This window comes from Alexandromys fortis, unplaced genomic scaffold (genome assembly GCF_014885135.2).
Source record: "Alexandromys fortis isolate MF-2015 unplaced genomic scaffold, M_Fortis_MF-2015_v1.1 scaffold_284, whole genome shotgun sequence".
NCBI lineage: Eukaryota > Metazoa > Chordata > Mammalia > Rodentia > Cricetidae > Alexandromys > Alexandromys fortis.
In genome coordinates this window covers 1200637-1221955 of record NW_026068160.1, presented here as the reverse complement: position 1 = coordinate 1221955, position 21319 = coordinate 1200637, and the positions used below count along the sequence as shown (strand labels likewise).

Sequence of the window (21319 nt, the reverse complement as noted above, 5' to 3'; positions counted from 1 at the left end):
ATATAAAAGAAAGAAAGAAAAGAAAAAAGAATCACTAATGCCAAGGAATTAATGGGAAATAATCAGGTTACAAAAAAAGAACCTCAAGTGTCTGGAAGGAAAGTGGGAAGGGGTGTGCACACTACCTGTGCCCTTCTTGCAGACATAGGGGAGGTTGTAGTTGCAGGGGACATCATTCCAGCGCCCACTCTCGTGTGCCACCATCACCACACAGTCCTCTCCACCCGCGAAGAAGTTGTCTGGCTGATTCTCCCTCCAGTTCTCATATTGCTTTGGAAAGAGAGAGCTGAGTTCATTCTGGTGCCTGTGTGTCAGCCCAGGTCCTGGCACTTCCTGTGGCCAGACCCCTCCCCCACAACAGACACTGGCTATCTCTACTGGGAGGACACAGCAGCCTTCTCTTGCCTCCTCTGTACTCTTCCCAGCTCTCCACGAGCATCAGTCTTAGGTAAACAGTTGAAAAATTGCTGATCCCTGCTTGGAAATACAGGAGGGCTTCCCCCAGGGACAACAGGAAGTGCTAAAGCAGAGGGGCAGGCAGGCAGGGGACAGAGTTCCAAGCCCAGAGAACAACATGTGCAAAGGCCCAGGGGTAGGGATGGAGTCAATGCCAGGTGGTGGGACTGCTTGTTGGCAGGGCCAGATCTCATGGGAGCAAGAAGAAATGGGTAGTTTACAAATTGTGGTAGTGTATGTATACCATGAAACGTGCCTTTAAAGGTTTTGTTCTTGTTTATGTTTGGTTTTGATTTTTCTTTCTTTTTTTTTTTTTTTGTTTGTTTGTTTGTTTTTTCGAGACAGGGTTTCTCTGTGGCTTTGGAGCCTGTCCTGGAACTAGCTCTGTAGACCAGGCTGGTCTCGAACTCACAGAGATCTGCCTGCCTCTGCCTCCCGAGTGCTGGGATTAAAGGCATGCGCCACCGTTGCCGGGCTGGTTTTGATTTTTCGAAACAAGCTTTCTCTGTAGCTTTGGTGCCTATCCTGGAACTAGCTCTGTAGACCAGGCTGGCCTCGAACTCACAGAGATCCACCTGCCTCTGCCTCACAAGTGCTGGGATTAAAGGCGTGCGCCACCACCGCCCGGCCTCTTTAAAGGTATTTTTACTACATTTAAAATTTTTAGGCAGGAGAGGTGGCTCAGTAGTTGAGCACTGGCTGCTCTTTCAGAGGACCTGAGTTTGTTTCTCAGCACCCACATGATGGCTCACAACTGTCTGTAACTCCAGGTCTTCTGGCCCCTGAGGGCACTGCATGGACTTGGTGCACAGACACGCATGCAGACAAAACACTCCTGCGCATTAAATAAATAAGTAAATAAAAAAGAATTTGTTTATTTAAACCAGGCATGGTAACACACACCTTTAATCCCAGCACTCAGGAGGCAGAGGCAAACGAATCTCTGTGAGTTCAAGGCCAGCCTGGTCTACAGTGTGAGTTCTAGGACAGTCAGGGATACTCAGAGAAACCCTGTCTCAAAAAAATTTTTCCCCAAAAAACTATTTATTTCAGAAGGGGACACACATAGCACGTACCTTTGGAAGTCCCCTCTTTTCTTTGATCCCCAGGGATCAAACTCAGGTTATCAGGTTTGGCAATGAACTTGTACCCGCTTGTGCCGTCTCACCAAGCCCATGTAAACCGTTTTAAAGCCATGGTTCATGGCGTCACTGCCATCTTAGTGTTGTGTAACCGTCACCACTGCATCTATTTCCAGACATTTTCATCACGACAAACCAAAATTCTACGCCAATTCAGGAAAAAATAATTCCTCATTCTGCCTGTGTGGCTCCTGGCACACGCTACCTGCCCTGCCTCCCCCACAGCTCCTCTGCAGGCTTCGTTTCAGGCAGTTAGCATTGATGACTTTAGCCTGTCGCTTAGCTTGCTGATGCTTGTTGAGCCAGGGCTCAGCTGCGCAACAATGACTGGTTTACAACGCACTTGGCACCGCAGCTAGAGCTCCCGCTGGCAATGCTCCTCTTGCCTCAGCCGCCCAAGGGCTGGGATGTCAGAAAAGCACCACAAACCACAATAACCACGTTACTTCAGTGTTGTGTATTTCTTCATATTTTACAGCTGGGATGGAACTGGATGTAAGCCAGGTCGAGCCACGCCCACAGCCCCTCACTGGAGCACTCTAGGCAGGACTCTTCTGCCAAGCCACACCCCAGAACTTCTGAGGACCACTGATGCCCACCAGTGGTTGCTCCACGGGAGGGTAAACTGGGACCACTGGGGCTTAGCAGCGTGAGGACAGGAGCCTGCCACTCACCAGTCCTGTGTTGTCTGTCCACTGGAAGTCCCTCTCCACTGTCCTGTCATTCAGACCGATCCACGAGTTCTCATGGCCAAAACCTGTGGACGGAGGACTATGAAAGCATGCTCCTCCCTGGGCTGAAGGAGAAGGGAAGATGTCCAGAGGCCTTCTCTGCCAGCCTAGAGGAGGCTGGGGAGAACCACACAGGGTGGGGCCTGTGAGAGTGAGCATTGCGGACAGCAGAGGGCAGCAAGGGGTGGGCGGGAAGGACATGTGGACCTGGGAGCCAGGAGGCCCGAGCAGGAGGGCTTGCCTTGCAGAGGGAGGAGGTGGACGAAGGAGAGGCCCACCCTCAGCCACATGCAGTTTCTGTAGGTTATGTACTGTGTCAGGAAAGGCCACAACGTTCCCAGCCTGGAGGTGGGCTTACAGAGGTGAGGAAGACCTGTCCGGCCATGTGAGGGAAGGGGAACTGGGCAGCCAGAAAGGACAAATGTGCACAGGCCCTGTCGGTCACCTGGAGTAGTGCTGGCTGGGGCAAGAGGGACAGAGCAGTGAGGAACCCAAACCAGAAGCCAGTTCAGACCATGGATGGTGAGACGTGTTGACCAGTGAACCAAACACTGAACAAGGAGAGGGTCCAGAGGGACAGGGTCAGGGCCATGTGAAGAAACGCATGGCAGCTGCAGTAACGAGTGCCACTCTCTGCAGAGGACCAGACGCCCCAAGTCCATGCCCTGGCTCTATTTGTCAATTCCTACAGTATTGAAAACAAAGCTGGTGGTGGTGGCGCACGCCTTTAATCCCAGCTCTCAGGAGGCAGAGGCAGGTGGATCTCTAAGTTTGAGACCACCATGGCTACACAGAGAAACCCTGTCTCGAAACAAAACAAAAATTAAATAATAATTATTATATAGAATAATACAATAAACAGAAATAATCCAATCTGTAGCCACACATTATCCAAATTAGACATGTGCTTGATGGTTGAAGTCCTGCCACCGGGAACATCACTTTCTAAGGACACACTTGTCTCACTGCATTCTCAGGACCTGACAAGAGTAGGGGAGAGGGGGCTGGAGAGATGGCTCAGTGGTTAAGAGCACTGTCTGCTCTTCCAGAGGTCCTGAGTTCAATTCCCAGCAACCACATGGTGGCTACAACCATCTGTAATAGGATCTGATGCCTTCTCTGGCATGCAGAATGCACATACATAAAACATAAATAAATTAAAAAATTTTTTAAAAGAGTGAGGGAGATAATAGGCATGTAGAGAATATTTGGGGAGCATCAGGGAACTTACACAGGACTTAACAGACATGTGGTCCACCAGGGAGCCAGGGAGTCTGCACTGTCCCTACCGTTAATGAACTTGTGCTCTTCTGGTGAGTGGACACTTGTCAGGTGGCCAGCCCGGCGTCTGCAGTCTCTCTCTGCATCCTCCCAGGCACGCCGATGGGCAAAGTACCTGTAGCAGTGACCCTGGAATTTGTGCCAGCCACGGTCACAGCCCTCTGTATCTGGGGGTGGGACAGGAATGTGAGGGGGGCTTGTTACCTCCCAGGATGCAACACACATTATGCTCAGACATACATGCAGCCACAGCACCCACACACACACAATAGATTAATCAAAAACTTTTTCAATTAAAAAAAAATAGGGCCAGCAAGATACGTAAGTAGACAAGGCTAAGGATGCTTGCACCAAGCCCACGGAGCAGACTAGACATGATGGCAGGAGAGAACGGAGTACCTCAAGGTTTCCCGCTGTCATCCGTGTGCCCCACACCATGCTCATACACAAAACATATAAGTTTTTAAAAAGAAACTTAAAATTTTTAACTATATAAAATAAATAATAAGCTAATTGCCACCCCGCGGGTCCCGGGAGCGGGGACTCACCCTTCTCGCATAGGCTGCCCCCATAGCTGGGGAGGCAGAGGCAGGTGAAGCCATTCACCCCATCAATGCAGGTGCCTCCATTCTCGCAGGGGCTGCACAAGCAGTCGTCAATGTCTGTGAGACACGGGGTGGATCGAGGTCAGAGGTCAGCCTCCACTCAGCTCCCAGCCCACAGGTGGAACCAGCCCCCCCCCCACACCCATAGGGAGGGCAGGATGGCCCTGCAGCCGTGAGGAGAGCGCTTGACACCACCAGACAGGAAAGCGTGACTAGAGCCTTCAGTCAACCTGTGTCACCCTAAACATACACAAGGGTGCATCCCGTGTGCATCTGTGGGAACTGAGAGGCCAATCTTGTTACTCAGTTGTCACTGTCTTGGATTTTAAAATACAACTTTAAAAAAAGAAAGATTTATCTATTTATTATGTATACAGTGTTCTGCCTGCATGTACACTTACATACCAGCAGAGGGCACCAGATCTCATTACAGAGACCTGTCAGCCACCATGTCTGAGAATTGAACTCTGGTCCTCTGGAAGAGCAGCCAATGCTCTTAACACTGAGCCATCTTTCCAGCCCTGTTTTTGTTTTTTGGTTTTTGTTTTTGTTTTGTTTTTTGAGACAGAATTTTTCTGTGTAACTCTGCCTGTCCTAGAACTAGCTCTTGTAGACCAGGCTGGCCTCGAACTCACAGAGATCTTCCTGCCTCTGCCTCCTGAGTGCTGGGATTAAAGGCGTGTGCTGCCACCACCCAGCTAAAATAAAAGATTTTTAAAATGATATATATTTTGGGGTTTTTTGTGGATTTTTTTTTTTAAGAAAGGGTCTCTGTAACTCTCTACGTCTCTATATAATCTTGGCTGTCCTGGAACTCTCTCTGTAGACCAGGCTGGCCTCGAACTCACAGAGATCCACGTGATTCTGTCTCCCAAGTGCTGGAATTAAAGGTGTGCACTGCCATGCCTGGCCCTCATTTGTGTTTTTAGTTATGACTCTATAATTCCTAGTGTGATTGTGAAGTCGAGCAAAGAGTGGGAAATGGCTCTCCTGAGTTACAGCCCCCAGGACACAACCTTCAGCTAACTAGTTTGGGCTTAGCTAATTTTGGTTGATTTGCCCAGACTCAAAGCACAAGGGACAGGACAGTGTTCTGGGGTGGGACACTCACCAATTTCACAGTTCTCCCCGGCATAGCCCTGATCACAACTACAGCCGTACATGGTGCCGTTGGTTCGACAGGTGCCCCCGTGCAGGCAAGGGTTGTTCTCACAGGGATCTGTAGAGTCTGTGGAATGGATAGACAGTGTGAAGATGGACTGGCCACCATGTCATGGAATCCAGACATTTCCCCTCTGTTGACTCGCCAGTGAACAATGGCCCCCATGCTAGTGATAAAGACCTTACCACTTCCGCGACTCCACCACAGCATCTGTGGGACATCCTACTCAGTAAAGTCCTCTTCCAGGTCACACTAGACTCACCAGTCCAATGTGTTTACTCAGGGACCAGAAGACAAATTGTAGGAGTTAATTCCCTTTGTCACCATGTGGGTCTCAGGGCTTGAACTCACATCCCCAGCCTTGGCAGCAAGCACCTTTGCCCACTGAACCCTCTCACTAACCCTGCCAGGTTCCTTCTGTACTTGCTGCTTTTTGTCTCTCTCTCTCTGAGAGCAGTGACACCCCATATGGCAGTCACACACCTCATTCATGCTTAAATTAATTAAAACGAGATGACGTATGCAGTTCTATGAGCCACATGTCAATCTGACTGCTCAGAGAATGTTGTAGAATATCAGTGTGCCAGGCCCAGAACACAGCAGGCATGTAATCACTGCTGGCTAACTGAACATTGGGGGACACCTAGCTGTCCTGTAGTAGCTGAAACATCTGTCCCTGAGCAGACACTGGAAACGGGGGTCTGGTCTGTGCGATGTGCCTGCTGAAGTTCCAGCCCCATGCAAGCATGCTGGGACAGAGGGTGGCATGCAACAATGACAGCCATCAGGTTGCCCCGCCATGACACCTGCCTACGGCTAGCACTGAATCAGCTGAGCCAGTATATTTTGGGCTTTATTAGCATTTGTGCCGTGGGTGTTATGCCACCCCTTCAACTTCCACCACCCAGAGTCCTGGCTGCACATCCTCTATTTAATTTTCCTCCAGATGCTGTTACTTTCGGGGACCCACTTCCCCACAGCCTCTCATAGCCCGAGCTGCCACTGGTCGATTGCAAACCCTGCACTTGGCCTCTTGCCGGCTAACGCCAGAGACACAGGCTCCTTTGCCTTTAATGCTCCTTCCTTCCCGCCTTCCTGCCGCCCTTCTCCCCAACTCCGTCCTTTATGTAGTCTCATACGGGCTGCCCTTGAACTTACTTCTTCCTCGGGTTGACCCCTGCTCCCTGCCCCCTGCCTTTACCTGGGATGGCAGGTTTGTGCCAAGCCCAACTCACAAGCTCTGGTTTTGGTTTTGTTTCTCTGTCCTAGTTCCGGTTCCAGCCACAGCTGTGGAAACATGCTAGGTACTCAGATACTCCATGCCTCAGTCTCCCTTCGAGTAATGTGAGAACCACACAAGAGCTTGTCCCATGGGATGTTACAAAGTTGGACCAATCTGGCTGGGAATGGGGACATATGCCCTCCTCACACCCAGGAGACTGAGGCAGAAGAGTTGGTGAGATCTCTAGGCCAGCCTGGTCTACAGAGTGAGATCCTGTCTCACAGTGGGAAGTGGCTGGAAAGATGGTTCAGCAGTTATGAGCACTGTTCTGAGAACTTTGATTCCCAGCATGCACGTGGCAGTTCACAACCATTGGTAGCACTGGCTCTAAGGGATCCCCATGAGCACTAGGCACATGTGCAGTGTCTGCTGTCGTAGCACTGGGGAGAGGGAGGCAGAGGGATCCCAGGGGCTCACTGACTATCCAATCTAGCTTGATTGGCAAGTTCATAGGCCAATAAGAGACCCTGTCTCCAAAATATGAGCTGGAGAATGGGCATGATGGATGAGCAGCTGAAGGGGGTCAATGCTAAAGCTGACAATCTGAGTTTGATTCCTGGAACCCACATGGTGGGAGGGAGCCCAGTCCCAAAATTGTCCCCTGACTTGCACAAGAGTGCCATGGCATGTTAATGATGGTAATTAAAAACTAAACAAACAAGATGGACAGTGCCTGAGGCTAGGCACCTCTGGACTGTACATGTATCTGCTCAACTGTGCACCTACACGTGTGTGCCCTTGCATGCGCATAATAAAAGACAAATGAGCCAGGTGGTGGTGGCGCATGCCTTTAATCCCAGCATTCGGGAGGCAGAGGCAGGCGGATCTCTGTAAGTTCGAGACCAGCCTGGTCTACAAGAGCTAGTTCCAGGACAGGCTCCAAAACCACAGAGAAACCCTGTCTCGAAAAACCAAAAAAAAAAAAAAAAAAAAAAAAAAAAAAAAAAAAAAAAAAAACAAAAAGATAAATGAGTGAACTTTAAGAAACAAGCTGCATGGGGCTGGAGAGATGGCTCAGTGGTTAAGGGCACTGGCTGCTCTTCCAGAGGTCCTGAGTTCAATTCCCAGCAACCACATGGTGGCTCACAACCATCTGTAATGAGATCTGGCGCCCTCCTCTGGCGTGTGGGCATACATGGAGGCAGAATGTTGTATACATAATAAATAAATCTTTAAAAAAAAAAAAAAAGAAACAAGCTGCATGTAGTGGTTTGAATAAGAACGCCCCCTTAGGCGTTAGCATAGATCTGCATGCTTAATCAGCAGGGAATGGCACTGCTTGAGAAGGATTAGGAGGCGTGGCCTTGTTGGAGGAGGTGTGTCACTGGAGATGCGCGTTGAGGTTTTAAAATGCCCATGCCAGGCCCAGTTTCTTCTCTCTACCTGTATACCAGGATGTAGCTCTCAGCTACTGTTCCAACACCATTCATGCTGCCATGGCAAACCTCTGAAACTGTAAGCCCCAATTAAATGCTTTCTTTTATGTGAGTTGCCTGGCCACTGTGCTCATCACAGAAATAGGACAGCGACTAAGACACTGGGCATGTGGCATACACCTGCTACTCCAGCATTCAGAAGGCCAATGCAGGAGGATTGCCACCAGTTCAAAGCCATCCTTTGTTGGCCACTGAGCCTGCTCCCACCTCCCGCTCTCTTCATGGCTCTAGCCCCTGACATCTCCATGACTGAGTCAATCCAGTTCTAGTTTCTGCCCATGTCCTGTCCTTCTTACCCTGCCTGGGATGAAACCAGATCTAGCTGTCTTCCAGACACAATGAAACTGTTGAAGGCAGGCCCCTGGCATCACACTGCCTGTCCCTCAAAGTGATCTGGATATTTGGAAACTGAACTCCCCCAAATCCAACCCCCCAGTTCTTCATGGAGCCTATGTTTTGGTCAATGACCACATTCCTTGAGTGTTAGAAGTGTTCAGTGTTAGTCATACAAGGTGATGAATGCCTTTAATCCCAGCACTCAGGAGGCAGAGGCAGGAGGAGCTCTGTGAGCTCAAGGCCAGCCTGGTCTACATAGCCAGGTCCATACCAGCCAGAGCCCCCAGCACAGCACAACACAGAAGGCCAATGTAACTTGCCTCCTGACTTCTAGCGCCATCCTTTGCTAGAAATCCCAGCCTTCCCAGGGTATTTCCTCTGCTCAGGGAACCCCCGACCTCCAGTTTCAGGTCCTGGCTGCACTGGGACAGATGTAGAATCCAGAACTTACCCTCCTGCCCGCTGGCCACCTCTTCCCAGAAGTCCTCCAATCCTGGACTCTTGGCCACAACATTCAGATCTGATTCTTTCAAGCCCAAGGACACAGGTGTTAGGGTGCTGGGGGTGTCCCACATCCCAGTGGGTTCCCCTGAGGAGACCAAGGCCGCTTCATCCGTGTTGGAGGTCAGGGATGACCACAGAAGAGAAGGCGGACTGCTAGGAGGCCCTGGTGACCCCTGGGCTACTGTCTGGTCCTGCAGCTCTGGGTGACCTTCGGAGCTTGTGGAGGCCTCTGTGGGCATATCTTGGGCCCCAGTTATGGTCCCTTGGTTCATACTTGAACTCACAGCCACATGGGTGCTAGAAAAGGAACTTTTGGGTTCAGACCCCCAAGTGGCATCAGCACCTCTAGGGACCAGTTCCATGATGGCCTTTAGAGGGCCCTTGGTGGTGCCTCCTGCCAAAGCCACTGTAGGTTCCATGCTCACGGTGACTCCATGGTCTCCCAACAGTGAGTCCAGTTCTTGGCTGGACAGTGGTAGCCAGGTGGCCAGCACCTTGCCTACAGTGGCCTGTCCACTAGATGTGGGACTCCTTGATATGTCCAAGACCTCAGACTCAGTCCCCAGGATGCCAGCATCAGAGGATACAGGATTGGTAGTCACATTACTAGAGTTCAAGGACACCCACTGGCCAGAGATGGGGTGCTTGGGAGCCTGGATGGAGCTGATCCCCCCGATTTCTCTAGAATCTGCAGCAGGGGATTTGTGGTTGGCTTCAACTGGGGCATCCCTGGTGGTCTGAGACAGCATTTCGAGGTTTTCAGCTCCAAGGCTGACAGGCCTGGCAGTGGTGTCACCCCTATCCTGTGGGGAAGCTGGGGAGGGCAGAATGGGGGTCACAATGGGGACAAATGTGGAGTGTGGCAGTAGCCACAATTTGGGGGCACGAAGCATGGCTACAAAGGGGAAGTCTGGAGAGGTGCCATCAGGGGGTGCCTCAGGGAAGGCAACAGTTGGGGCCTCTGCAGGACTGGAGGAAGGGAGAGAGGGCCCCGAGGGAGACCAGGGCAGGTGGTGGGTGGTTGATTTCACACTGGGGGCTTCAGCTGTCCTTGGCTTCAGGCCAGGGCCATTCTCAGTGCTCCTGACAGTAGGTGAGATTGAAGACGGGGACCACATCCAGGACTCTGGCGGACTCCTGCTGCCAAGGGAACCTGTGACATCAAAAGCGTCATGTTAGCTGGCCTGGCAGCAAGCAGTTATGATCCCACATGGGAGACGGAGGCAGGAGGATAAACAATTGAGGCCAGTTTGCACTCCATAGAGGCTCAGCCCCCAGAAACACACTGAGCAGGTGCGGTGCACAAGCCTGTTCTGTGTAGTTGGGGGATCTGGGTTGCAGAGTCATCCCCAGCAAGGAGACAATAAAGACCAGTGTGTCAGCACACCCCTGCCATCCTAGTGCCGGGGAGATCCAGGCAGGAGGACTGCTTTGAGTTCCTGGCAAACTTTGGGTACAGAGTAAGACTCTGCCTCAAAACACAAAACTCAGCATAACATTTGCTGTGAAGACATGAAGACTTGACTCGGAGCCCCAGTACCCACAAAACAGATGGCCACGGCAGCCTGGGTCTTCACTCCAGTCCAGGGGAATCCAAAAGGGGAGTGGAGCCAGGTGGTCCCCAGTGTAGCCAAAGAGGGCGCCCAGGTTAGTGAGAGACCCTGTCACAAAAACTAAGGTGGGGGACCATAAAGGAAGACCTTGAAGCTCTGGTTTCCCTGACTTGTGTGTGTGCACCCACACTCACTCACACACCACACACAGTCACACAACTTACACACACACTCATTTAAACACTCATACATACACACAACAAAATGGGAATTTGGAGGCAGGACTAGGGGCAAGGTTGGGGTGCTGGAACAATGTGTGTCTGTGCTCACCCTTCCTTGCTCCCAAGTTACTCACCTGCCCCTGGCACATCTACTTCATTGGTCAGAATGGCCCAGGGACTGTGACCATGGCTCTGGTCACTCTCTGAGACTTCCTTGGATACAGAAGGCCCCAGGGGACCAGCAGTAAATTCCAGAGTAGAAAGTTGGGCACTGGCCTCTGCTGTTCCAAGCAGTTGGCCTGTTGGGCCCTGTTGCTGGAAGTGTCGACCATTTAACCCTTTGAAGCGGCCCCTCTTCGCCATGGAGGTGGAGGTCACCTGTGTGCCTGAGAGTGTTGTCTCTGCCATATCCACGGCCATGCTGCTGGGGCTGGGGACACCTGTGGAGCTTGTGGCACCTGCAAGCAGCCATGAAGCCAGTGTGGGACCCCCTGGGGTAGGGCCAAGGGTCTTCCGAGGCTCTTGTGTCCATGTCGAGTCCAGGGCTTCATCTTCTCCACTGGACATGAGAGGCTCCTGGAGGTCGGGTGCTGCCTTCTCCTCCTCCCTCAGACTGGGCTCTAGTTCTTGGGCTGGGGGCCCCTCCGCTGACACAATCTCCCCCTCATCTCCAGAAGAGGGGATCTCTGGGTCTCTGTGTTGTGGGGTAAGGTGATGAGCTATAGAAAAAGCAGAAGCCGTTGAGGTGGCCCAGGCACAGCCAGAAGAGTGCCTATGTTGTGGAGCCCCACCCACGGTGGGATTTCTAGGTTAAGACATCTCAGGAAATAGGCCCATGAGGGAGAATACAGCCTTATTCAGAGCCCTCCCCACTAGGTCTGTGTCTTCTTGTCTGGCTATAACCCAAGCTAACCTGGAAAATCAATATAAAGCCCAGGCTTGACCTGAACTGACTAGATAGCCCAGGATAATCTTAACATTTCTGATTCTTGGGCTGGAGAGATGGCTCAGTGGTTAAGAGCATTGCCTGCTCTTCCAAAGGTCCTGAGTTCAATTCCCAGCAACCACATGGTGGCTCACAACCATCTGTAATGAGGTCTGGTGCCCTCTTCTGGCCTGCAGACATACACACAGACAGAATATTGTATGCATAATAAATAAATAAATAAATATTAAAAAACAAAAAAACATTTCTGATATTTTGCCTCTTCGTCTCAGGCCCTCAGGCCCACCCTTGGCTTTATTTGATGATGGGACAGGACTCAGGGACTTGTGTTTGTAAGGTGAGTGCTCGACCAGCTGAACTACAGACGCAGCCTAGTCTATAAAAGGAGGTCCAAGCCAGTCAGAACTGCTCACTGAGACCTTTTCTCAAGAAAAACCAACAAATGAAAGTTGGTCTACAAGCTTGTCCACAGAAGACTCAGCATGGAGCATGCCAACCATCAATGGTTCTTGTGGCCTCCACCAATGATTCTGGCATCTGGCCTTCACCGACTCCTGAATGAGTTCAAGGGAATGTACTAGTGGCAAGTGGTTTCCTTAATGCAGGTGATGGGTCACGCCTATGGAGGCATGGTTTTCATTATGCACTTTCGGGGGTGTGTGTGATCTCAAGGGGACCAACCCAAGGGATGTGGCCATAACCAAGCTTTTCGGGGGGGGGGTCTGTGGTTCCAAGGGAACACACGCACAACCCACAAGTAGCTGCAGAGGTTAGCCCAGGTGTATGTGGTCAGGCAGGGACACCACCTGGGGGTAGGGCTTAGTAAGACACTCCCAACTGTGGACCAGTCTGGATGACACACACCCAGGAAGGGTGGCTCCAGACAATGGCTCTAGTGGGCGTGGCTTTCAGCCCCTGGGGTTCTATCATAACGCACCTCGGAAGCAGTAGGCGTCAAAGCGTGCTCCAGGCGCAGGAAAGCCAGTGCGGTTGGCAAAGCGGTATACAGTGCGCACACCCGGGGCTGGGCCCCCACAACGCCGGCGCGGCGTCTGGATCGGGTAGCGCACGCTGCCGTCTGCCAGCCATCCGGGGTCACACTGGTCCAGGCCCTCATGCCAGGCCAAGTGCAACTGCCCCACCGAGGCTAGCGCCGCACCCTGCCGCTGGCATTGTGCCCGCGCACCTGCCAGGGTCAGTCGGCGGGCGGGGCCCACGTAGAAGACCTCGCCTGGGAGAAGGATAGGGTGGAGGTCAGGAAGAGGTAGGAGAAGGAGGGACGCTCGGAACTGAGGATGGGAGGCTCAGAGGACAGGTGGTTCAGGCTCTGGCTCCAGCTCTGGAGAGCTTTAAGGGTCCTTAGCGGGACCTGAGGGCTGGAAGAACACCTGACACTCAGGGAGAGATGGCCCGGTTCAGGTGCAGCTTTGGAGGGCACTGCGACTTCAGAGAGGTTCATGTGGGCTTAGGGAAATACGGGGATTGGGAAAGCACCTGACACTCAGGGACAGGCGGCCTTGGGGTCCCAGCCAAGCTTGCCTTACCCCCTAGCTCTCGGGCAAAGCAGTAGACATCGTAGAGTTCCTGTGGGTCACGTCTCCCATAGCTCCGAACCCCTGGCTGACTGCTGCGGTCACCATAGCAACCAGGACGCGACTGAGTGATTGGATACCTGACGACGAGAGGGGAGTGGCTATCAGACCTGTGCTCCGGGAAACCTCTTCTTCAGGATCAACCCCCAGTCTCAGGGCTCCCTCACCGAACCGTGCGGTCTGAGAGCCAGCCCGCGTCGCAGTTGTCAAAGCCATCTTCGAAGGCAGCCTGCAGGTGCCTTGGGGCGGCGATGGTGGCAGAGCTTAGGCGGCAGGCCTCCTGGGCCTCAGTGAAGGTCAGCGCATAGCGGTCCCGGGCAGCCCGGTAGTGGAACACGACTCCTGTGGGGTAAGTGCCAGGCAGCCGGAGAGAGGCTTATGGCGGAATCTTGGAGAACAGACCTCTCCCGAGCAGACATTTTAAAGACAGGGTCTCATCGGGTGTGGTGCGGCATGCCTTTGACCCTAGTACTTGGGAGTTCGAGGCCAGCCTGGTCTATAGAGTGAATTCCAGGATAGCCAGGGCTACATAGTGAGGCTGTGTCTCAAAAAGAACAATGAAACACACACACACACACACTCACGCAAAGAAAAAAACATTGTCTCATTTAAACCAGGCCGGACTGAGACCCACAAAGCCCCATGCACGCCTGCTTCTGAGCTCACCCCCACACCCAGATCAGTTTTTCTTAATCTGTTGGGAAAACAGAGATCACCCTGGATTGTAGGGTGCACAGTGTGAGAGTTGGGCACACACTCTCACACAGTGTCTAACTGACACTTTAAAGATTGACTCACTTAACCTTCTAAAAAGATTTGTATCTAAAAAGGTCTAGAGAGATGGCCACAAGGTTTAAGAGCATTTTTGCTCTTCCAGAGGTCTCAGATCCACATGGTCCCAACATCCACATGGTGACTCACAACCATCTTTAACTCCAGTTCCATGGGATCCTGCACCCTCTCTTCTGTTTCCGTGGCACCCAAGGTCACACATGGTGCACAATATACAAGCAAAGTATCCATGCACAGAAAATTTAAAATTAAAAAGGTTTTTTGTTTTGTTTTGAAGCAGGGTTTCTCTATGCAGTCCTAGCTGTCCTGGAATTTGCTCTGTAAACCAGACAGGTCTCAAACTCACAGAGGCCATCTGCCTCTGCATTCTGAGTGGGATTACCAACCACAGGACGACTTGTAAGGTGAACCTCAGTGGCTGGATCTCAGGCTTGGTCCTCCCCTTCCATCTTCAGTGCCTCTCAGTCCATCCGAGGACCTCCCTGCACTGTACAATGCCCCCTCATCTTCAGGGCTCCCCTTGTATGATTAGCCACCCGTCTTCTGTTTTATCCCCTATGGTTTTAGCACCTCATCATCTGTACTTGGCTCCTCTGCAATATCCCCACCTTTTCACAGTAGCTCCTCCCCTTCTGTCCTGAGCATCTTCCTCTCCATCCTCAGACCCTCTCTTTCCAGCTTCCTTTTTCTTCCTTTGACACTCTTCCTAGGATTCCTGGGCCCCTCCTCCTAGCCTCATCCTAGGTCCCTCCTCTTTCATCTTTGACCACACCCATTACCTGATGCCACCTCACCTGTCACCTCCAGGGTTGCCAGATCCTGCTCATCCTCAATACCTCTCACTACTTGGCAGCGATACAGCCCAGAGTCGCTGGCCCGAAGCGGCCCCAACAGAAGGGTAGCGTTAGTTCTGTGCCGGGGGTAAGCAGGCAATGACACCCGTCCCTGCCAGTCCTTGGCCACACGCACCACATTGTCCTTGGCCACCAAAATGGGCAAATCCTGTCGCTGGCCTGATGCAGTCCGAACCTTGGTCCACTTGATCCGAGGAATGTCTCGAAGGGTGCCTAGCAGTGGCTTCCAGGTAAAGAGGCAGGGTAGGGCTACCAACTCTGCCAGGGCAGCACGGATGGGTCCCGACCCTGACTTCAGCATGTGAAGCCCCTTTTCCATGGTAGTGGTATCCTGTGTGTCTGGGATGGAAAGAGGACCTGAATCAGTGGTGAGGTCCAGCAGAACACTGACATTTCTTGCTTTCACGGGTTAGCTTTTCTCTTTCAGTTTTCTTTCACTAACTCTTTGTTTTGTGTATTGAGACAGTATCTCACTATGTAGGCTTGGCTGGTCTGGAACTCACCACATAGACCAGGTTGGCTCAAACTCACAGAGACCCTCCTGCCTTTACTTCCTCAGTGCTGGAAGTAAAGGCGTGCACCACCACGCCCAGCTTCACTAACCCTTTTTTACAGAGAGACCAGGCTGCCCACGCAGTGTAACAGTGCAAGAAGGGACCACCGGGCCAGACCACTCATGGCTCTGCCTCTTGTGGGAGAATTCCAAAGGCTTCTCATATGGGTGAGCTATGGTTGTCATCACTGCTTTGCTGTGCGGTCTTGGGAAAGTCACTTTCCTTCTCTGAGCCTCAAAAGTTAAGCCAGAGGCAGACACTGGAAGCAGTGTTTATAGGGTAATTTCCTTCCTTTTTCTTCTGGTTTTAGACAGAGTCACCTATAGCACAGGTTAGCCTCAAACTTAGTATACAGCTCAGGATGATCTTGTGCTTCTGATCCTCCTGCTCTATTGGCCAGCTGCTGGAATTACATGGGTGTGCCACTCTGTTGGGTGTGCTCAATCAAGTCACTGAATTCCCACAGCCATCTGTAGTGGCAATGGCTTGTCTTCTAGGGACACTGAGAAACGGAAGATCAGAGAAATAAATATTTCTGCCTATGGCCACAGAGAAACTCAACAAGGGACTCATAAAGCCTGGGATTGACGCCATTGGGGGAGATTCTAGGGGAGGCACAGAGATCTTCCTTCCCTTTCCCACCTGCCACTCTCCCTCCCCCACCTTTCTTCTTCAGATTGTTTCAGCAAAAGACAGTGACAGGCGCCCTCCAGCCTCTGTAGCTGTAACTAAAAACACCTTTCAGGTGTCCCGCTTCTTTTTCACTGCTCAGAAAACGGTTTCAGCTTTTCTCGTTTTATTTTGTAGGCCCAGCTAGAGGAGCAGCAGGAGAAGATTCTGAAATGAAAAAACATCATCCCATCCCGCTGACCCCCACTCCAAGAGCCCCACTCACCCTGATCCCCAGTCACTAGGAGCAACAGTCTCAGCACCAGAAGGCTGGAGGCCCAGACAGATGCGACCCCCATGCTGGAGCTAGGAGCAAAGCAGAGGGAGGGAGGAAGGGTGAGTCATGGCACAGACCCTCCCCCGACCTTGAACATGAAGGAACCAGATGGCTCATGCAAGAATTAGGAATCAAGGGGCTGGAGAGATGGCTGCTCTTCCAGAGGTCATGAGTTCAATTCCCAGCAACCACGTGGTGGCTCACAACCATCTATAATGAGATCAGCACCCTCTTCCGCCATGTGGGCATACATGAAGGCAGAATGTTGTATACATAATAAATAAATAAACCTTTAAAAAAAAAAGAACTAGGAATCAAAACTCGAAAGGCCAGCATGTCACCGAAGGTCACAGAGCAAGAAAGCAGAGGCCATGCAGGCAGGATCTGAACGGCAAGCATCTCAGCTGAGAACCCAAGCAGTGAGGCAGGGTGCAGATTAGCGGTGGGACACCTGCTGAGCTCACAGGCCTAGGTTCTGGCCCTGCATCTTCCGGGCTTACATAGATAGGCCTTGGGTTCTCTTCCCAGCCCTTGCCATTCTCCTGGGGGCCCTGTACCCCACTGAGCACAAGTGAGCCTGGGGCTCTAGCCCTGCATATCACTCCATGTTGGGTGGGTTTGGTGGCTCACATGACCTCACATCTCAGATCTGGGGGGGTGGGGACCGAATGCACAGGCCGCCATGATCTGCAGAGCAAGTTCTCTGCCTCTGCCTCTTCCTTGCTGTGTGACTTTAGCAAGGAGCTTAGCTTCTCTCTGCCCCCCTTCCTTGTGGGTCAGATGAGGATAACAGCTGGCTGGAAGGGATGGATGCGTCAACTCATACACAGTGTTTTGAGCAACTTGGTTTAAAGGAGAGCATTTTAGCTGTGACTAATATCATCATTAAACTTCACACTGCCAAGTCTGAAATCCTGTTTCTCAAGTCAGCTCTCACCATCAGACTGGGCTCCTAAGGGAAGCAATGGGTCCTCATCCTTCTGGGGGTCCTCAGGTTCTTCCCAGACCCACTTCTCCCAGCTGACACTTCCTCTGTCCTGGCCATCCCCTCCAGAGGGGCCATGTCCCACCTGGTATACGGTAACTACTGATTGCCTGTGAGCAAGGTTTACCTCGTGTGTCGAAATACATCCATTCCCCAGGGATTCTTCAACTAAACTTTGCTTCTCTCTCAACTCAGACCCCTTCCAGGGGCTCAAAGGAAACTGGAGAGGGGAAGTCATAGGGACACTTGCAAACTGGCCCTTCAGGCTATCAAAGAAGAGCAGGCCCTGTGGGTGAGGTCTCCAAGAGGCCTCGAAGAGCACAGCTCCGCCCCGTTCTCCTCCCGGTGCGGACCTGTCCTTGGTGCTGAACTCTGAGGCGTAAAGCTGACCCGCCTCAGCACCCAGAGAAGGCTAGCTGTTGGTTTTGGGTTGCACAGTAAAGCACAGGCTACCAACTTGTAAATGCCTACAAACTCTAACTTCAACCCAGGCCATCCCCATTTCTTCTCCCTGGGAACCTTAAGCCAATGTGAGGTACACTAGTGACTGAGATTACCCCATAGGGATCTAGGGGAGATCAAGGCCAGAAAGATGTGTTCTCTCATTCTCTTTCTCCTCAGCCCTCTCCACATAATTGACTTCATTTGGGTGTGGTGGCCAAAGACTGCCATCCTACACTTAGGAAGTGGAGGCAGGAGGATCAATGAGTGATCAATGAGTGTAGAGTCAACCTATACATAATACCCAGTCTCAAAAAAAAAAAAAAGAGTATGGTGGCACACACCTTTAATCCCAGCACTCAGGAAGCAGAGGCAGGTGGATCTCTGTGAATTTGAGGCCAGCCTGGTCTACAGAGTGAGTTCCAGGACAGTCAGAGCTACACAGAGAATCCCTGTCTGGAAAACAATCCCCCAAAAAATCCATGTCACATTCTTCCAACTTACTCAGCATGCAACTCTGCACCAGGAACCTTGTTTCCCCATAACTCAGTTTCCCCACCTGTAAAATAAGCCTCATCCAGCCCAAACCCTCTGAAGTTTTCTGGAAGGAGTGAGCTAAGACTTATAAAATACATCAAATTTAAAAAACAGCTCTTTGTACACAAAACCTTGGGAACACCCTAAAAATAACCCAAGGTAGCCCAACACAGTGACAAACGTCAGCCTCACGGTCCTCCCTCTCCCTTTCCCTCACACCCTCACACCCCCACAGGCTTCTCTTAAAATACCTCCTCCCCTGGGCAGCCAGAGTTGAGTGGCAGCCTTTGGGCTGAGGTCTGGACCCACCCACTCATGAATGATGCATTAGCCTCATGTATATGCGAGTAGGGGCCTGCAGGGGAGAGGGGAGGCACCCCAACCTATCTCTTGTCTCTTCACTGCGTTGGAGTTGGGCTCTTATCATCCAGTGTCGCTGAGTGTTTGCATGTGCATCTGGAGGCTATGTCTGGACAAGGGTACACCAGTCTGTACCCTACTGTGTGGGGACATTAGTAACATGAGCTTCTGGAGGATTTCTAGTTCTGAACAAAGCCACACACACTCATACACATGCACTTGCAGTCACTGTGGGTTCCTGGCCTGAGACTTACAATGGGTTTGTGTGCACAGGCATGAACATGGAATACTGTAGAGGAAAAAGGAAGCCAAGCTAGGGATCCTCACCCCTGCCATGCCCCTCCTATGTTGCCCGCTGCAACTCCCAAGCTCTGGGTCACCTGTCCATATTCACAAAACCCACTGCAGACACTCTCTCAGGAGAGATACACACGGTGACTTCTAGGGAGACTAAGAAAGAGAACCCTTGCAGGCTCTACACAAAGACACCCACAGTCTGGAGCCCTCTGTTGAAGCCCCAATGGATCAACCACCTGGCTGGCTCCTTCCACAGGCGGCCACACCAGCCCTGAGTACAGAGTTAGGACGCATATGGCCTTGCTGATCAATGCATGACCACTGGTAATGTGGCCCCCATCACAGTTTTGAAAGAAAAGACTAACTGCAGTTCTATCAGCCACAGGAGACCCCAGGCACCCTGATATTCCTCTCCTCATGGCCTGTTGACACACAAAGACCCCAACAAAAGGGCTGGAAATCTTCCCTATTTCCCCGTGGGGATGTTCAAGGGCCACTGATCTGGGGTGGCACAGTGCACGCATTCATCCCTTCCTAACTGGTCTCCACATGCCCAGCTTGGGCCATCGCCCACCCTGGCCTGCCTCAGCCTGGCTTCTTCCCAGCCACACTTAGAATGAACAAAGCCACACTGTGATGTATGGATGGGAGTCACTTGAATACCTCAGTGGTGGGTACCCTCCCTTCTAGCTCCTAGTCACCCAAACAGTTTTTAAAATGCACCATTCAGACAGACTAGGGTGAAGCACCCATGTGAAGGGCTGACATGACGTAAAGATGTGCAACACCTGGGGGCTCTCTGTCTCCCGCAGGACCATCCAGGTCCTGGACATCCATATTAGGGCAGACCAGAACCCACACCCAGCATTAACACACTTGCTGGGAAAAGGGACTGCACCCCAACTCCACATCTGTTAGAAAAATACCCTCCCCTTAGGATGGGGCAGCCTGGGCCTTCTTCGCGGCCAGGATTCAGTTAGAGGACAGAGACCTGACCAACACTCAGCTGCAGACACTCCCCACCGCAGCCCTCCATTCACTTGTAAATTGGAAGTCCCCTCTTCAAATTCCCGGGGTGTCTCAGCTAAAACACCGGGGGTACCCAGTCCCGAGATTCTCTGGGTTATATGCAGGATGCCCTTGTCTTTTTTCCAAATTCGGGGTGCCCCTCCCCTAGACCTAGCTTCCAGTGCCTCCTGCTTGATACAGAGAACTATCTGCAGCCAGGGACCCTTCCCACGGGAGAATCTTTTCATTGAATCCTTTCATTCAAGACTACCTCCGTTCCCACACCCCTAAGACTGCCCCTCATGCGCTCGGCCCCCCCAAACTCGGATCCCCTCCCCCACTGCCCCCTGCCCATCCCCATCCAAGTGGAGGGCTTCGCCTCCCCAAGTCCGATTCCTTGTTGCCCCCCCCCTCACTGCGGGCCCCCCACACCTGGCTTCTTAGCGCGGACACATCCCCACGGCCCCGGGCACAAAGGACTCTGTGATGGATCCGGGTGCTTCTCCAGGCCCTGCGCCCGGTGCTCAGCATGCCAGGCTCAGCCTCCTCGCTTATAAAGGACCACAGGTATGCTGTGCGCATGTGCAGCCCCAGGCCTCCAGCTGCGCTGGTAAGGGCGCCCAGACAGAGATTCGCTTCACGTCTCTCTTCGACACAGCCCAGGGACAGCCTACACCAGACTCCGCCCCCATTCTTTTTGCCCGCTTAGGAACCCCATTAAAGGACCCCAGTAAGCCTCAAGAGGCTTCTCCCTTCAATTTACAGGTGGGGAAACCGAGCCTCAGGGAGGTAAGAGTGCCAAGGTCACGCTGAGGGAAAGAGCAGAGAGAGATTCGAATCTGACTGCCCAAGGCTCCAAGTACAGTTAAGTACTCCTGGAACAAAAATGGGCTTGGAGGAGCCACTGGTCACAGGTCACAGGTCACAGGTCACTGGTCACAGTTTGGCTTCTGCTGCCAAACCTGAGGACCTGAGTTCAAGTCTTGGGACCTACAAAGTGGAGGGAGAGAAGTGACCCCTGTGACTTGTCTTCTGACCTCCACCCACACAAGATAAGTAAATGTTAAATCATCACGCACAGAAGCTGGGGCTGAGAACTGCAGAAGTGCTCCAGCAGCCCAGCCAAGTCCACGCCATTTGCTCCATCACTTACCCACCCACCCCTCACCCACCCCTCATCCATCCCTCACTCACCCACCCCTCACTCACCCCTCACTCACCCCTCACCCATCCCTCACTCACCCCTCACCCACCCCTCACCCATCCCTCACCCACCCACCCCTCACCCACCCCTCACC

General features: G+C 52.2%; 1 protein-coding gene and 1 long non-coding RNA gene across 2 annotated transcripts in view; one reads left to right on the top strand and one right to left on the bottom strand.

Annotated features, from left to right (window-relative positions):
- The window catches only part of Ncan (neurocan), a 21383-nt gene extending 4968 nt beyond the window's left edge, over positions 1 to 16415 (bottom strand). The window contains exons 1-12 of the mRNA XM_050127670.1: positions 16343 to 16415; positions 14834 to 15232; positions 13415 to 13589; positions 13200 to 13327; positions 12593 to 12886; positions 10844 to 11428; positions 8883 to 10088; positions 5327 to 5443; positions 4159 to 4272; positions 3619 to 3777; positions 2273 to 2355; positions 126 to 270 (exon numbers count right to left, since the gene is read on the bottom strand). Coding sequence (XP_049983627.1) covers positions 126 to 270; positions 2273 to 2355; positions 3619 to 3777; positions 4159 to 4272; positions 5327 to 5443; positions 8883 to 10088; positions 10844 to 11428; positions 12593 to 12886; positions 13200 to 13327; positions 13415 to 13589; positions 14834 to 15232; positions 16343 to 16415 — 3478 coding nt within the window. The remainder of the gene's footprint in view (positions 1 to 125; positions 271 to 2272; positions 2356 to 3618; positions 3778 to 4158; positions 4273 to 5326; positions 5444 to 8882; positions 10089 to 10843; positions 11429 to 12592; positions 12887 to 13199; positions 13328 to 13414; positions 13590 to 14833; positions 15233 to 16342) is intronic.
- Positions 13350 to 16400, top strand: LOC126491793 (uncharacterized). Its single transcript, XR_007589465.1, has 3 exons — positions 13350 to 13596; positions 15509 to 15614; positions 16255 to 16400. It is a non-coding gene; the product is annotated as an uncharacterized lncRNA (long non-coding RNA).
- Positions 16416 to 21319: the final 4904 nt, after the last annotated feature.